The 18,394-nt window shown below is 39.7% G+C and overlaps 1 protein-coding gene across 1 annotated transcript in view; it reads right to left on the bottom strand.

Annotated features, from left to right (window-relative positions):
* The window catches only part of RHOJ (ras homolog family member J), a 77,434-nt gene extending 62,858 nt beyond the window's left edge, over window positions 1-14,576 (bottom strand). The window contains exon 1 of the mRNA XM_069465045.1: window positions 14,038-14,576. Coding sequence (XP_069321146.1) covers window positions 14,038-14,218 — 181 coding nt within the window. The 5' untranslated portion in view covers window positions 14,219-14,576. The remainder of the gene's footprint in view (window positions 1-14,037) is intronic.
* Window positions 14,577-18,394: the final 3,818 nt, after the last annotated feature.

The following is an 18,394-nucleotide window of genomic DNA, read 5'->3' as shown; positions in this document are numbered from 1 at the left end:
CAGAGGGGGAGGAAAACTCTTAATGCCCATACCAAAGGAAGTAGGAGAACACAGCAAGACTAAATAAGAACAAATACAAGTTTTCTTCATTAGCAGGTTATTGATTTTAAGAACCACGGATTTAATCCTCTGAAGTCACAATTATGAGTTTCTTTGTTCAAAGGTTGTTAGTGCCCATTTACAAAGAAATAGAAAAATACTATCATCTTTTACTGGACCAATGGATCCTTCTGTGGCTGATTCTTATCACTCTCAAAATTCTTTACTTGGTTCTCTTCTTCTCTGGGCTCTGAGTTAATTGCAGGGTTTGTGGGAGTAACCAGACGTTGGCTATAAAAGTGGAGCTAAGTGCCTCTGTCAACACAATAGAATTCTCTTCCTCATTTCACAGGGAACAGGCTTCTAAACTGCTCTATGAGATGGTGAAAGTTAGGAAATCTGAACTGTTGATGTCATCAGAAAGAAAAACTATGGTGAGTTTACTAGCTCCTTGTGACATTGAAGGCAAATAAAATGTTTGTTTTCCCCAAATGTCACATGGATGCATTGAAAGCTCTGTGTCTATTTATCTATACTCCCAACTCCCTTCTACTCTTTCCCTACTGCCGCAAGTGCTAGCACTTGGACTTCAGTTAAAGTTTTGGGACATCACTTGAGGAACCACATATAGAAACGGACACAATGGGAAGTAATTTCTTCTGCTATGTATATTACTATACTTAAGGTTAGTTAGTGATGGCATAGGATCCAAAATAACTCATGGTTTCTTGTAGTTGCCTTGGGGTTTGTCTACTACTTGGACACTAAGCTTTCTTCCTGTCCAGATAAATGCACTGAATTCTAGATCACTCTGGTATAAAATGTCTTCCGTGAAGCTGGAATTCAATCTGTAGTAGTTAGTGAGGTTGCTAAGTAGGATCTTTGGCTGACTAACTACTCTTTAGAAGCTTTTAATGTGTTAACCTGTGGGAAGTGAATGAAGCATGAGTAACTCAGGATGATTTGTAATCTACATCTAGTAAGACTAGAATATCTATTAAAATAGTAGAGTATCATTACTATAAAACGTAGAGGTCCATGGTAACACAGAGACCAAAATGTCTCCCATAATACGGAAAAAGTGTGTCGATCTAAGGAGCCAAGATTGAGTAGCTCTTCCATGTGCTGTATGTAGCCCCTTGAACTTATATGAAGATCCTGTAATTATATGACTTCTAGGATCCAAAGAAACCCTATCTTTTGAAAGCCTTAACATGATATTATAATGTAGATAAAGCTGGGGATAATTTAATGGACATTTACTAAATGTTGGAAGAGAAATGTAGTACTCTCATATTGTTGACTTCAGCTCTCTACATTTAGTTAGGTTGACCCAAATCAATTTGAGTACCAAAGGGTAAAAAACAAAAGATAGAGGTGATCTAGAACAGGAGTCCCCAGCTATGGTGAGTTGTATAATTATTTCATTATATATCACAATGTAATAATAATAGAAATAAAGTATACAATAAATGTAATGCATTTGAATCATCCCCAAACCATCCCTCCCCTCGCTGGTTCATGGAAAAATTGCTTTCCATGAAAACGGCTCCTGGTGCCAAAAAGGAACTGCTGTTCTAGAAGATTATTTAGGCTTCTACAACCTGTTAGGACTACACCTAGCCATGTTGACAAGATATTCATTGCTACCAAAAAGTTGCAAGAGCAACTGCGTGCTGGCTGTGAATTTGAAATGCAAGTTGTTCATGACTGACTTGAAGAGATATGTGAGAAGCAACCCACTAAAAAAAGGGGAGCACGAATAGTCAAATAGCTATGAAGAGAGTTGGAAGGATCTGGGTGTACTGTCTGAGGATGACAAGGATGAAAACTTGCTTGGTCTTCAAATACATTAAGAGCAATTATTCTGAGGATGATAAGGAGCCTTTCTCCATCTTTACTGAGCCCGAGGGAAAGAGAATGGCTTTGACCTGCAGCCTGATAGATTTGCTTTATCCAAAAGAAAGAACTTGGTATGCAGAGTTATAATATTAAGAGGATAAATGAACAAAACGAATAGAGGAGAAGCTCTACAGCAAAGCTTATGTCTAATATTGACACTTAAGATTTAACATGCACTCTCTGTCTCTTTTGGAAAGTTTGGTTAAAAGCATGTTTACTATTGAAAACTCTTAAGGCTCTTATTTACCAGCTTGAACTATTGTAAATGTCATGTGAAATTCATTTTAGTTGAGGAAAAAAGCATTTAGTACTTCCAGTGCAAGCTAATTCAACCTGAGCAGAGAGAAGGAAACTTGAGAGAGAGCGTAGCCTTTTTTTCCCTAATAACTCTTACTTTGACAAGTATAAAGTGCCCTGTTATTAATGAATATGAACATGTTCACTGAGTCTCTTGCAAGCACCCCAGCTGAAAATTGGGACACTTTCTAAGAGATGAATAGTTGCATTTTATAACCATCCTTCATAATTCTTAGGAGGTTTATACCTAGAATATATTAAGGAAACTACTTGCTTATTAATTTTCCTCTTAATTAATCTCATTATCTGAAAACATTTTATGTGGCACACACTTTAAGTAATTAAGTTTTGCCTTTTGCCTCTCAGATATAGTATCAAAAAAATAGAGATAGAACAGAAATCCGTAGTGTAATTAGGAAAACAACTCTATGCCTAGCTAACTCACTCAGAACTCATATGCTTGACATTTGGCTGGAAACAAAACCTTTTGGCATTTTTTTCCTAGAAAACTAATTTTTTTTTTACAAGTTTTAAATAAGGCTGATACAATCTTTTTGAATATACATTCAATGTTGTTTAGGATATATCCTTTTAGGATAGAGGAGAATAAAATAATTTTGACATAGAAAATTATCCTGACTGTTCCCATAAGGAGCTACTTCAGGGCAGTACAGTGGTTAAGACTGAGAGACTCTTGGATGCCATTCATTCATTGATTCATTCAATCACCCAATAAACATTTCTGGGCGCCTATTGTGTTGTAGGCTCCTTCCCAGGCATTGGGGACATAAAAGTAAACAAGACAGAGAGAACCTTGCTTTCAGGAAGTATATGTTCTAGAAGGAGAAAAGCAATGAACAATCAAATAAAGAAGATAATAACTACAGAGGAAATAAACAGGTTTATTTGAAAGGGACCCTGATTTAATCAGGGTGGTCTGACCTCACTGAGGAGGTGACATTTGAACTGATAGATTTGAATCTCAATTCTGCCACTTCCTAGTGGTGTGATGCTGGGCAGATTACTTCTCTGAGCTTCAATTTTCTCACCTGAGAAATGAGGATACCTACGATCTAGAGATAATGTGAGGCTTAGGTGAGATCACAAAGGTGACACAGGACTGGACGCAGTAAATACTCAGCTACTTAATACTAGCTAATTTGGTACTTATTACTGCAAAAAGATCAGGAACCAATTTTCATTATAGCACATTCTGCTCAGGCCACATAGTCTTGTTTCTCTCTTGTTGGCAAGTAGAATCACGTTCTGAGGCATGATGTACCAATTTGTATTAAAACAGCTGTAGAGACTCCAAAGGACAGCTTGGTCCCTGCTAGCAGAAGTGCTTGTCAACCAGATAAGGGCAGCTGAGTTCCAGTTACAAGATTTATGCCCCTCCCAAAATTTATGTGTTGTCTCTCAGGAACCGGAATCTAGCCTGAGCAGAGGTCTTTTTGGACCCAGAGAACTTGTATTTGTAGGAGGTTTTCTGTTTTTGTGTTTTTCTCCTTTTCCCCAAATATTAGGTCAAAGCATGAAGAAGAACAGAAGGATTTGCAGAGGGGAAACAGATGTTTACTGGTTATTTCGTAATCACAGGGCTGGATGGATATGGGGGAACAATAATAGCTTCCAAGACAGAACCACACCAAAACCACCCCAAAGATCCCAGGCTCTTTCCTGTTTTTTAAGACTCCTTTGCTTCTTCCCATGAGAGTAAGTATTCTCTAATTTCCCTCAGTGGTCCCTCCAAAGGTCTTACAGTCTTGTTGATTATTTTATGGGCAGAGAGATTCACACATATGCAACTCTGCAGATCGTGCCCAAGCTCAAGGTTTTTCTCCCAGCAGCTGGGACTCAGTCCACCCACGCCTGCTTGGTTAGACTCCTTACCGCTACGCTTTCTAATTCGCACCTGCCTCTGCTCTGAATCTCTGGGGCTTCTCTGCCCCTGCGCCAGCCCTCTCCCAGTACTTTCAGGTTCGCAGCCTTCTGTATTCTCCTTCTTCCAGAGTCTCTCTATGTCCCTGCCACGGGTACATATCTTTTTTGAGAGCACCCTGATTCCTCATTTAAGAATTTGCTAGCTATTTCTAAGAGCCTCTAAAGGCCTCTTCTGTTTGACACAATCTGTTAGAAACTCCCAAGTCAAGAAATTTTACATGCGTATCTGTGTCTAAATTGCTTTTTACTGATTGATGGTTGATTACAGAGTTGCTCCTTTTGGCTTGATTTATAGGCACCTTTACAGCATAAAGAAGGGTTTCCTGAACTTGCTAAATTACATTAGCTTAAGTGATATGAATTTGAGATATTCAAATGGTTTTGAATTATAAAATGGCAGTGTTACAGGTTCCACCTAATAAGAAATACAGAGGATGCTGTTGAAACTCATATTCACAGCTCTTTCTCTCAATGGGTCTGGTTCAGCAGCCCTGGCATGCACTTAAGAATCTGCATTTTTAAAAACCAGGCTTTTTTTTTATGACCAGGCAAGTTTGGAAAATATAGGAATGTCATTTGTAGTTGAATAAATAGTTAATTAAATATGGTGCTAGGGCAGTTTATATTATCTGTGACTGTTATGCTTGATAAAAGCAATTTCCATCTAGTGGCTGTGGTGAAGATTACTAAGTACATATTAAAATCTGTTTATCCCTTGTTTGGGCACATAGCTAGCCTTCCTTGCAGTTACGTGTGGCCTACAGTCTATATTTTCTCCAGGAAATGTGGACAGAAGTGATGCGTGCCACTTGTGGGCCTGGCCCACACCACACTCCCTGCCCTCACTTCTCCATAGCCTTCCATCTTCCGCTGCCTAGATACAGAGCACCACAGAGCCCTAGCTGATGGTAAAGTCACAGGATGGAAAAAAAAAGATCCTTGAATGACCACATGGGACACAAATATTTCACCAACCTGAACACCTGCCAAGGCCTCTTATATGATCAAAAATTAGGATTCTAATAGTTTAAACCATTGTATATTTGGGTCTATTTGTTACAGCACCCTGGCTTATCTAGTAGAGTGGTGCCATCATTACAAAACCCTAAAAAAAGGTGTGCTGTTGGCTTAGCTGTTGGATGGCAGATGGTGAGAAAACAGAGCAGGTTGGAAAGACGAAGATCTATGTTAAAGTGTGGCAAACTGTTTTGTAAAACTATCGTCTGTGAAACCTAGAAGGTAAACCTAGTTCCTACTGAGTCCATACTACTCTGTGAAAAGATTGGAAAATAACAGAATGTTAGTATATATTGTTACTTTATGTGTTTAGCAAGGTGTTACAAGAAAGGGAAGAACTGAATTGGTTGATTTTTAGGCAGCAATTGATAGAATACAGAGTTTAATGACCTTATAGAGTTGGAAAATTGATTGTTTCTGGATTCCAATAATAGGAGATACAATCAAGATTGTCACCAGAATTCCATTATTGCTCTGTGACTCCCATTCCTCCCTTCCTGAAAGGGTTTGAATATTTTGGTTACCCCATTCCTGTTCCACCATTGTACAAGGGGTGACTGTGTTTATGGGGCAGATAATTTGTGTTTTATTGGACCAGAAGGGGCAACATCTGGACAAAATGGAGAGGACAGTGCTTCACTTACAGATGCCAGTCTCTGACCTGGTTGAGGTGGCAGAATGGGACTCCGGGCGGTCCCTCTTGGGAAAAGAGTGAGTTTGTTTTATATGTGGGAAAAAGCGTGCAAGGATATTTGGTGGCCAGAGAATCTGATACAGGCAGAAATTGCTAGTTTCCATCAAAATCCATTCTTCTCTCTTTGGGGCACATAAGTGGGCTCTCTCACTTTGAGTGAGATGTGGTCTTGTGAGTAAGTTACCTCCTATGAAGTGTGACTGGAAATGATGTCTGTCACCTCCAGGCCTGGCCCATTCAAGTTTCTCCATGTTCTTTTTCATGAAGCTGGGTGGATGCAGATAACTATGGAATCCTAGAGGGTGGCAGGGTCACAAGGTGGAAGGAGCCTGGATTCCTAAATGACCATGTAGAGGAACGTAACCCTACTGACCTGAATACCTGCCCAGGAGCATAATATTAGTGAGGAATACCTTGCTATTGAGTTAATCCCTTCCATGTTGGGGTCTATTTGTTACAGAAGGTTAGTATGCCCTAACAGTGGCTTTTTGATTGTTATTAGCTATAAACCTGTATGCTGCTTATATTGTTTACTATTCCACGGCCTCCACTTACTCCATCTTAAGTGATTTAACCTTAGGAAAATTGATTAATATCTTTGTACCCTGGTTTTTTCATGAGTAAAATTGAGAAGATAATATTATAGCATCTTGTGATAAAGAGGGGTTGGTTAATGGGTACACAAATACAGTTAGAAGGAAAAAGATCTAGTGTTCAGTAGCACAATAAGATGTCTATTGTTAATAATAATTTATTGTATATTTCAAAATAACTAGAAGAGTCGATTTGGAAATGTTCCCAATACAAAGTAAAGATAAATGTTTGAGATGATGGGTATCCCAATTACCCAGATTTGATCATCACACATTATAGGCTTGTATCAAAATAGCACATGTTCCCCAGAAATAAATATGTACAACTATTTTGTACTCATAAAACATTAAAATTAAAAATAAAATCATAGCATCTTATAGGATGATTGTCAGGAGACAATGAATGGATGGATGGAAACACTTCACATGTGCCTGAGTCACAGAAAGAACCATGTAAGTGTGTGCTCTTGTTCCTGTTGTTAGCATGTACTCCAGCGGCCTTCTAGTTGCGTAGTGAATGCCACCACACTGCTTGTAGGCTCACACATGGCCGTAATGAAGTTCATGCTGAGACGGGGAATGACGAGCACCACGGATGAAAGCTGTGCTGTGAACTAAGACAAAGTGCTAAGTGAATACACATGAATCAGGTCCTTTTGTTTTGTGAAAATTGGGCGCATCCAGCAAGCTGGTGGACTTCTGAGTATTCAGGAACAATGCCAGGCCACTCTGTGACTCAGAGTTGGCTCCTACTGAGTTCACAATGGAATTTATCCTGACTGGGTTAACCCCAGAAAATTAACTGTTTGGCTTCTGCTAACTCACTCAAGAGGTGTCATGGATTTTTGTTTACGGGAAAGTAAATATTCGGCCAAATCAGAACCTGAATTACACAGAGGGTAGGACCTCCATAGATCCTGTGGACCTTGTGCTCAGGATTAATGAGGGAGATGGTTTCTGCTGAGGTTTTCTACCTGCCCTTTCCTGAGCCACCTTATGTGTGTTGTGCACCTTCATGCTGCTTTGTAGAACAGAACAACCACATTCCCAAACAGGCGTCTTGTGGACTGAGTCATCTCTGAGGTAAATTCGCTATTTACCCCACAAGAAGAGAGAGAGATGAAAGATTTTGAAAAAGCTATCCTAGAAATAAAATACTGTTTATCTGAAGCCCAACTTCAATGGGCAGGTAGGCAGTAAAATATATGAAGCATTTCCTAGCCTGGACAGTGAAGGGAGGCAGGCTGTGTGGACCTGAACGTCTTGCTCACAGGCAGCCTGGCCACTGAGGCCCGACTGGTGAGAGTCTTTGGTTTGTTGTCGGGTAAAGCTGGAGAGCAGGAGGGTCATGGAGGCAGATGCAGCTTCCAACCCTGGGAGCATGGTTTTCTTATGCTACCCTGGTCACAGATACTTACTTTTCTTTCTCCCTCTTCTATTGTATTATTCTTTTGTTCTTACTCCTAAGGGAAGCAGCTCACAACCATCTCCACAGTACATTTTAGCTTTCTGTGTGCAACTTCCATCCTTGAAGCCTCTGAGTGAACTTGCTCCTGTAAGTATCACAATGTAGACTGTGGAAAGAACTATACATAGGATTTCTGTCATTGTGTCTTTAGTGTGGCCTCACAGAATACAGAAAAAGCATCAGACACACATCACATTGCCCCAAAAAGTGATGCTGGGTGATTGGGTACCCATGAGATGTTGGAGTATCATTGCATTTAGAAGGAACAGAGTGAGTGATTCAACTGGCCCATTCTAGTTTTCTTTTTCATAACTTCTTTTATGTTTCTGTCTACGATTAGGAACCTGGTGATTTATTTCATAGCCCCATGAGGGTTGCTTTAGGTTTCCTATGGCTTACAAAAAATGAATCTCACACCATGCTTGAAGCTGAGACTCGGGGATATGGGGGCGGGGGGCATGGGCAAGATATATAACGTGAACTTTTGTACCCCCATAATAAGCTGAAATAAAAAAAAAAAAGAATCTCATCCATTCTTCAGAGACTCTCAAGTGTCTTTAGAAAGACCAAAAGGGAAACTCCTGAGTAAATTTTCCTAAATGGGCAGAACCATGTCACAACCCTTTATAGGCCTGGGACGTTTTTTAAAATTTATTCATTATTTTTATGTTATTTTTTCCCCCTGTGGATTGGACATGGTTCCCCTCTGCCCCCACCCCGCCCTCCAGCCATTAAGATTGTGACTGAGTCTACCTTGGGCCGAGTACCATATAATTAGATGGAAAAAATTAGGACCGACTTTTAGCTTTTTGTGAAAACAAATTCCTTTTACATCTCACTCAGCTGATAGAGTAACTGTATTTTCCTTCTTTCCATGAATTGTGTTAATTTCCTATATAGGCAGCCTGGGTTTGCAAATAGTGGCTTAAAGTGATTTTCCAAATTTGATGGCTTTTGACAAAGAAACTCTAGGAGGGATGGGTGAAGGAAGAAAGATCCATAGGCAAAATAAAGTTTAATACAGATGGTGATGGAAATGGTGAAGCAGGTACATCATAAACGGGTTTCAGCTGGAATCTGCTTATTTTGCACACTCGTGCACCCAAACCTACAAACCATGCACACAGTCTAACTAAACTCAAACTGGAAGTTTTTTTTTTTTTTTCCCAATAGATTTAGGGGGTACAAGTGGTTTTTTGTTGCATGGATGAATTGTATTGTCGTGAAGTCAGGGCTTTTAGTGTACCTGTAACCTAATCAAATTGGAAGTCTTAGCCTTATGTCATATAAAACATTAATTGGTAAGAATATTTTACCAGTAAGGGATCTGTTACAAAACTCAAAGCTAATGATAGGGTACAGACAGGATGGGAGAAGGAATATTCCATGGTAAGCTTTGAGAACTCTAAATGTTGTTAGGACATCTTGAATCATCCCTGGAAGGGAGTAGGAAGAAGGGCCCAGAAATATTTCTTAGGTACAGTTGTAACAAACACAATTGACCCTTTCCACCTTCATCTTATTGCCACTACTCTTCCTGGCCCTCCGACAAACTTGGGCTTACTCTGGAGCATGCTGTGTATAAAAACTACAACCATTTGAGTGGGCCTCCCCAAATTTAGGTCAGCTTTTGAATGTGATGCAAACAGAGGCAGCCCAAGTGACATTGACACATTAGAGAGTTACACTATTTGATACATGTGACATTGTAGGTCAAGAAAATTCAATGCTGTATTACAATTACAGTGGATATAAAATGATTATTTAAAGTGTGAATGAAATAGTTCAAAAATATAATGAATTTAATAAGTTATTTTGTATTCATTCCTAAAGAGATATGTACAGAACCAGCAATCTGTTCATTTATTCATCAGAGTTTTAATGGACCAGGAACTACCTAAATGCTGGAGGGACTGAGATGATTGACATACTAATTAATTTATTCAGTGATTATCTATTGAGAGTCTACTATATGTTAAGCTCTGTTTTATGAAGCTGAGGTAAAAGCAAATGCAGACTCTTCAAGGAAGGAAGGAGTTTGTTGTGTTTGAGGAATGGCAAGATGGCAAGTGTGGCCACAGCAAAAATATTGAAGAGGAGAGTGTCAGGAGATGAGGTTGGAGAGATAACAGGGACCAAGTCATGGAGTGCCTTGTACACCATGGTAAAGGACAGGGTCTGAGTGTTAAGGGAAGTGATTGGAGGAGTTGGGGTCGAGGCCAGTCCCTCTGCCAGCTTTGTGGACAATTGACTACAGGGGATCAGATTAGAAGTAGGGAATTGTGAGTTGATTCTAGTAGTTTGGATGAGAGATAATGGTGCCTTGGACAAGAGAGAAGGCAATGGAGATGATGCTAAGTCATCAGGTTTGGGGTATATTTTGAATGTTGAGCTGATTGGTAGGAGGAAGGGACAATAACTAATGATTTGAATGGAGGGGAAGGGGGTGTTGTCAAAGCAAGAAAGGAGTCAATACCAAAGTCTTTGTTCTCAGCAACTGGGTGGAAAATAGTGGTTATTTTCTTATGTGGGGAAGACTAGGGGAGAGTAGATTGGGGAAATTAAAAAACCTGTTTGGACAAGTTTGAGATGCCTGTTAAATATTCAAATGGGCAGTTGGATATATGAGTCTGAGTCTCAGGGGTTTTGGGGGTGGAGATACAAATTTGGGAGTTATCAGTATATAAATTACATTTAAAGCTATGAAACTAGATACAATCAACCAGGACATGAGTGTAAGTAAAGAAGAGGACCAAGGGAGGTATGCCAGCATTTAGTGGTGGGGAAGAGATGAGGAGGTGGCAGAAGAGACGGAGAGAGATTTGCTGTGATTGGAATAAAAACCAGGGGAAGGTGGTATCCCAGAAACCAAGCCAGGAAAGTGTTTTAAGAAGGAGAATAATAAACCATAAAAAAATCTCCCAAGAGATCAAGATGAGGACTGAGAACTGACCATTGGATTTGGTAACATATGACCCATTCCCTTAAGGAGCTCACAGCACAGTGGAGGATGGGAAGATAAGGAAACATATAAATTACTATTCAGTGGTGGAAGATGTATCCTAGAGATATAAACAAATTTCTGGAGCTGGACTGAAGATGGAGCAAGGAACTCTTCTTGAGGAGTCAAGGAAAATTACATGGAGAAGATGTACTTTTGGATTCTAGTAGGTAGGATGAAGGGATAAAATCAGGATTCATACAACTTAAAATAATTTTTTTTCTAGTTGGTTGTTGATTTTTCTGCAATCAGTCACGCAAAACTAATATTCCCCCTCCCAAGTTAACATCCCACTACTATTACTTCACATAGACATATTTGTCAATTATCAATATACATGGTAACTGTTTTATAAGGACAATACATATACTCCATCACACTCTACTCTCCTGGAGGATGTTCTTGGAATTATATTTTTTTTCTTGTGGTTCTTATCTTTAATTACATCTTAGTTCCCTTCCATAGTGATGTGCAAGTGTCGAGACCTTATTCTTAATAATAATAGCTACCAGGTACCTAACTCTTGTCACATATGAGATCTTGTTCTATAAAATGTACATACATTAATTCATTGTGTTCTTGAAAACAATTCGAATGCTTTTATTGTCCCTGTTTTTCATTTGTTATAACTGAGGCACAGAGAGGTTAAGTAACGTGCTCCAGGCCACAGAGTAAATGCCAGAGCCAGTATTAGAACTGGGCTTTTTTGGCTTCAGAGCTCACCATCTTGAGCATATGTTGTACTTTCATCCTTACTTTTACATCTCTATTTTCCTTGGGTGGGCAGTTATTAGTGAAAAATCTTGAAAGAATAGGTTCTTTATGACTTAAAATTGTAATTTTCTAAAGACTTGGTAACTTATTTGCATATTGTCATTTTAGAGTGGGTCCATGAGACCCAGGAACTCGATACTGGATCCAAATGGAGAAAAGGGCACTTAGTTATTTTACAATTGGTTGTAGATTCTCTTGTGACTGCCTAAGGATTTATGTTCAACCAGGTCACATATGAGGAGGGTAGTGGTAAAAACAGCTCCAGTCTTTGCAGTGGAGGAGAGAAGACCCCTCTGCTTATAGAAATGATCACTTCATTACGATCTTAGATGTATGTGGCGCATGTCTTCATTTCCTTTTTAACCTTACTGAAAGCATAGGAGATGATTATATACTTAAAGAAGTACAAAGTATAAATCAAAGCAACTCACTATGTACAAAGTATTGCTCTGGGTACAGTGGCTGTGATTTCTTGGGAGCTAAAATAATACACTAGCCAAAATCTTTAAGATGCTTTAATGCTCAAACTAGAGTAAATATGTAGAATTGAGCTATAAAATAATTTGACCCTACTGGAATCTAGCTGTGGCTCAGCCTTTGTTTGATCTCTGATGTGTGTGTGTTTTTTTTAATGGCTGACTTTATCTTTAAAGATGGTTTTATCCTGTTTCTTCCTGACACCACACTGTAATTGGTTTATCCAATAGGTGGGGATTTGGATACATAATTTTCATGAGCATTTGAAGCCTCCTTCTTTAGATTTTGGGTTCTACCTTTGATCTCAAAGTTTTTGAAATAAGGTACTAGCCACTTTCCCTTTCTTGGCAGAAAGAAGGTGTAGCATAAATAACTTATGCTAAGATGTTTTCAGGACAAGAATCTGAGTAACTTTCTCAAGGCACAGACCCACAAATTTTATAATTAGTTTTTTCTCAAGATGGAAGTCAACCTGTTCTTCTCTTTATTCTGTTCTCATTAAAATGTTCTTCTCTGGCCATAGTCATTATATTTTCAGAAAGGCTTAAGGGAGCCAGCATGAAAATTTGCTCTTTAATTTCTACAAATATAGAAAAACCTGCTGGGAAATGCGTACTATATTCACTGTGGTTCTCTTCCTGTCTGCTACGTAATATTGTCATAAATCATGTAAATGTAGGAGGAAGCGGGGACTTAGGTGATGGTTTGGCTCTGGAAAAGAAGCTACTTCCTATAGAAGGAGGATTTCAAATGGCTACATAGCAAAGCAAACACTCACACTGGTTTCCTGTGAGCCATTTCCCCTTTGCTGAACCTGTCCCAAAGCCAAGGGGAAAGAAAAGAAACTTTCCTCTTACAAAATCTCAAATCTCTTGATAACTCACTGTGCCAATCACTATGTTCAAGAAAGCCATAAAATTTAGGGTACTGTAAACTTGAAGAATTTCATACACTTGCATTTGATAAACTTAATAATATTTGTTTTGGGAAGTAAGAGGAAAAAAAGTAAGAGTCAATCAGAAACATTTGAATAATGCTATCTCACAACGACAAGTTCACCCACAAACTTTAGAACAAAAAAAATCAAGTTCCACTGAACGAATTAAGTTGTGGCTACAGTATCTTAACTGTTATGCTTTAAAACATTTTATGGTCATTTTGCCCTTTTAGGACATAGTTTAAAATGATTCAGATTTTATTTGTATTTTTACTTTTAAAACATATTAATGAAAAATGTATCTTTTAACCTGACAGACAGATTGCCTAATAGTTTTAACTACTTCCCGCCCAATCTACAGCCCTGGGAAAAGGAAAGTATAGTATTCTGGCACCAATTGTTATAGGAAAAAATGATTGTTTTATTGATTAATCTTAGCACTTTCATTTATGGATAGCATGAGGTGAATATGTGAAAAGTGGCAAGAACATTTAATTTCTTGTGTGTCTAGTGGTGATTTTTTTTTTTTTTGTAGAAAACAAATGTGTTGCAATTACCCTGCATTTAAAAATGTTCCTAATAAAAAGTTAATGATCTTCAAGCAAATGGTGAATAAAATCTCTGTCCCCAAATCTAGAGGGCAGTTCAGGATATTTTCCCAGCGTTAGGGATTTGCTTTAAGGGGAAAAGGTGTTATAGTACAAATTGAGGCATAGATTGTTCTCCCAACAATTCCAGCCAAGTCCTTGGTTGTATGTTATTCTACGCTCCCTGGTTACTGCCAAGCCAGCACCCAATACTGACATTAGAAATAAACCAGGCCCCTCTGAACTTGGGGTATCGCCTCCCGCGCTGTCCATCTGGATGCAGAGAGAGTTTCCCACTTTTTCTTACCTGCATAATGGTCAAACACCGTGGGCACGTACTCCTCTGGGAAGGCGTCATTGGCGTAGCTCATTAGCAGGCAGGTTTTCCCCACGGCACCGTCCCCAACGACCACACACTTCAGCATCTTCCTCTCGTCGTCGTCGCCACCGCAGCCACAGCTGCTGTCAGCTCCCTCTTTGCAGTTCATTCTTGCGGCTCCAGCTGCTGGGGCTGCTGCTGCTGCTTCTCTCGCTTCTTCCAAAGCACATGCAGCGGCGGGAAGCCAGTGCCAGGCTTGAGTTTACTCTGCCTTACTTTTGGTACCTTGGCTCATACAGACATGTCCGAGGCTGGGATATGCCCTGTCGCTTACCATGCTGGCAAAGAAAGGTAACATACACTTGGGAGGAATTATAAAAAGGGTCCTGTCCCTTTCCCCTATCAGTTTGAGTTAAGAAACCCTCATTTTCACAGAATTCTAGGGGCTTCCTGGCAGTCTAGAAATTTCAGCAGCCTGAGGGTTTTACTCTGCTCTCCCCCTTTCCAGCCTGGCTGAAGACACGAAGGAATTTTATTAAATCTTCCCCATTTTCCAATGCACATCTAACATGGAGGAAAGCTGGGCTTTTTAATGGAGCTTTTTCCCCTCGCTTCCTCCAGCTCGCGGAGTGTCAGGAAATCATGGGTTTCCTGCTGCATTCCATATTAGGATCAGTGGGCTGGGGAAGGCTGCAACAATGGGAGCTCTGTGTGTGTGTGTTTGTACTTCTGGGGAACGATGCCAGGACATGGAGTGGGAAAACACTAGGGGTCCCACTGCAGACTCAAGCTGTCAGACTTCCTGTTTCATCTGCTGCTTGTGAAGCTGTTTGCTCCTGGCTGGCTGGGAAGGAGGGAAGAAGCTGACGAGAGCATGGAAAGCTGGGCAGTACTGTCTGCCACAGAAACAAGGGAATGGTTTGAGTGAGCAGAGAACCACACCAGCAATCGTAGGATAACATGACATCATCCCTCACTGAGTCACCAGTTAAACGCTCTGCAAATTAAAAACGAACAGTTCTTTACTCAGATGAGAAACTTTAAGGGATTCTTTCCTGCAATAAAGAAGCAAACCTTCCTGAGTTACATTGTTTCAAAGGGAAAATTTTTTTTAGGTCATAGGTATGATATGTGTGATCAGGTTTATAAGCGGCCACGTTTGAGCTTAACACTCAAATGTGTAGTCTGCACACAAACATGTGTTACGGTTGTAGCACATAAGAAATCAATCAGATGGGGGACATTTGCATGCTCTTATTAGTAAATAAACACACATGTGCTTGGCTCAGACTTAACACCCTTGGAAATGAGAGGGTGTAAGACGGCTTTCTGGTTTGTTTAAGGTCCTCGATGCTGTTTTTGCTTGGATGGTTCCCTTTTTGATTTTGTCCTCTCCCCTTGGGTCAGCCTGGCCCCTTTCAATTACAAAGGAGCCCTTGACAGCTAATTTATTTGTCTGTTGGGTCACTCAAAATGAAGCCCCTTTGAAGCTCTGTATTTGATTAATGTATGTGGTCTTAGAAAAGAAGTGGAACTCTGCAAATGATTTTTGACAAAGGGGTCCAAATGGGGGAACTCTGTTTTTCTTTTCTTGAGCACTGATTTTGAAGAATTCAGATTGTCCAATTGCTTTGAGAATTTTTTTGAGGGGGTGCTTAGGGGGGAAGGTAGGAGAGAAGTCTGTTTTACTAAGTGGTTATCAACAATATATATATCCAGGGAGGGGATGGGTGTATACCTACATGATGAGTGCAGTGCGCACTGTCTGGGGAATGGACAGGCTTGAAGCTCTGACTCGGGAGGCTGGGTGGTACATGGGCAATATATATAACTTGAACTTTTGTACCCCCATAATAAGCTGAAATAAAAAAAAGACATAAAAAAACAATATATATATCCACATATCATATATACATATATGTATGCCACCAATAATATAGTCCCAAATTTCTTCTGTTTTGGTTTATAGTAACATTAACTGTAGTGCTCAGTGTCCCAGTATTTCTTTCCTATGAAGTGATGATGTTTTAATCAGATTATGGTGTTTCAGCTAGGTTATGTTGCAGTAACAAACAATCCCCAAAGCTCAATGATTTAAAATAATAAGTGTACTTCTTGCTCATATTGTATCTCTAGTGTGTATTGTGTATTGTGTTGTCATCTTTATTCAGCGATTGAAGCTAATGGCACAGTCACATTGAGAACACTGATGGTCACTGTGGCAGAGGAAGAAACAGATGTGTTGAAGAGGCATTGAGAGTTTCTTCCTGGAAGTGATCCTTTTGGTCATATTCATTGGCCACAGAAAGTTACCTGCCCATGCTGGGGTCAGCAGGAAAGTCAGCATAATCCTACCATGCTCTGGGAAGGAGGGAACACAATATTGGTCAGCGGCCTCCATGGCAACCAGAGATAGCTTAGTTGAGTTTATATTTGCAATATGCAGTATGAAAGATGAATTATTTATTATCAGTTCCATTTGAGAGCATTTGAAGACATTTATGACTACATGTGATTTATGTAATTTTATTCTCATTTAGTCTGCCTGGAACACCTAGACCATGTGATAATAAAATTGCAATTTGAAAACTTGTGTTTTACTTCTAGAAAACGGGCGTGAGTATGAAGGTAGCAGCCAAACATGTCTTTGCAGGCAAGAGAGTGACTGGCAGTGTTGAGAACCTCATCCTGAAGATGAACAAGATCACTTTGAGCACAGTGAATGTAATGTGATGAAATGTGTTTGGCAGAACCTGGAGGGGGTTCTTCCTTTGACCTTGTCCCTAAGATTGGGTGATAAATGTGGCACAGTACTCCATTCAGGGAGTTCTAAAATACGCCTGCTCATCCTGGTCAACTGAAAGCCTGTATTTCTACACTACAAACATGCCCCACCATAAGCAAAAATTGAGAAATTGGATTAAGGGGAAATTTTTACATTTGTATGTAATCTAAAGCTTGTGCCATCAGACACAGATATTTAAACCCATTCTGATCACTATATGGACCATGAATTGAGATGTTCAAGAGGCTTGAAGCAGCTAGTTATGGGTCCTTTACCTCTAACTCAAAGCTGCCAGATTGGATTGTACGTGAACATGGGTTATGGCCATTGAGAATGCTGGCTTTATTTCTTAAAATAAACTTGTTTCGTCACTGTTTACTAGCCCACAAATTGAATATTCATGGAGAAAAAATTTGGAGACAGCCTATTAAAAATGACAAAACAGTTAAAATTTAGTACCTCAACTTGATAATTATGTGGATCACATTGTCCATGTGAGAATAAATCTTTTTAAATATTAAAAAACTGGCCTGAACCAAAATAACAGAATCTTAAAAAAAATATCAAGACAACTCAGCATTGTTCTTATAGGTCCATGAGTCCCCAGAATTATGATTACTTGCCCAGGTAGAATGGTCAAGAATATACTTTAATTCCAAAGGTTTACAGGTATAAATTTAGAAGTGGTATGAGGACCATTCACTAAAATATCCTTAACCAGCTGCTTGTGGTTTTGGATCTTGGGCCCCATAAATGATTGAGTGCTGGTTACATAGCCATTAATTATTTGGTTTACCTCAAGCACCAAGTCTACACAAACTCACCAATATGTGGTGAAATCTTGTTAGGTGATATTTTTTGCTTTTTCCAAGAGATCTTATTTCCTTGGTTCCCTCTTGTTCTCTGAGCTTTGGCTTCCCATGAATTTCCCCAAATACCAACAAGGCATTTTTGCATAAAATTCTGACTCCTTTGGTTGCTTCCAGTTTTATTGCAACTTTAATAAAAGAAACAAGTCTTTTCACCTCTCTCTCTCTCTCCTTTCTTTTTTGGCTTTCTTTTTTTTTCTTCTTTCTTTCTTTCTTGAAACTAAAAGTTACTAAGGAAGTAATGCAATTGGATGAGATACTCTGATTCTGGATTAGTCTCTGTGTAGGAGATTGTTTTGACTCCAGTCTTAGGAATGTGAGATGTGCTGTGATTCTGATGATTCCAGGATGCCCAGCCTAGTCATGCATCACCTCCACTCAGAGAAAGCCCTTTCTGGAGCTAATGGGGAAGTCTGGCCTCTACTGGTGGGGGGTATGATGTGAATCAGGAGGGGCCATGTAGTTTTAGGGGTTCTGACCCAAATCTGTCACTGGCCTAAACCTCACGATCAACTGGGGTACTGCTGAAACTGAACAGGCTGTCCTAGGACTGGTCTGGACTGGAACCATCCCTCCCTAGGGAGAAGAGTGAGTCATCACCATCAGGGATGCTCATGTTTCTGCATTTTTCATCTGTGAGGCCACCTGCACTCAGCCTCTGGCTATTGCCCATGTCAAATCATGCCATGTA

This window comes from Eulemur rufifrons, chromosome 2 (genome assembly GCF_041146395.1).
Source record: "Eulemur rufifrons isolate Redbay chromosome 2, OSU_ERuf_1, whole genome shotgun sequence".
NCBI lineage: Eukaryota > Metazoa > Chordata > Mammalia > Primates > Lemuridae > Eulemur > Eulemur rufifrons.
This window is presented reverse-complemented; position numbering and strand designations above follow the sequence as displayed.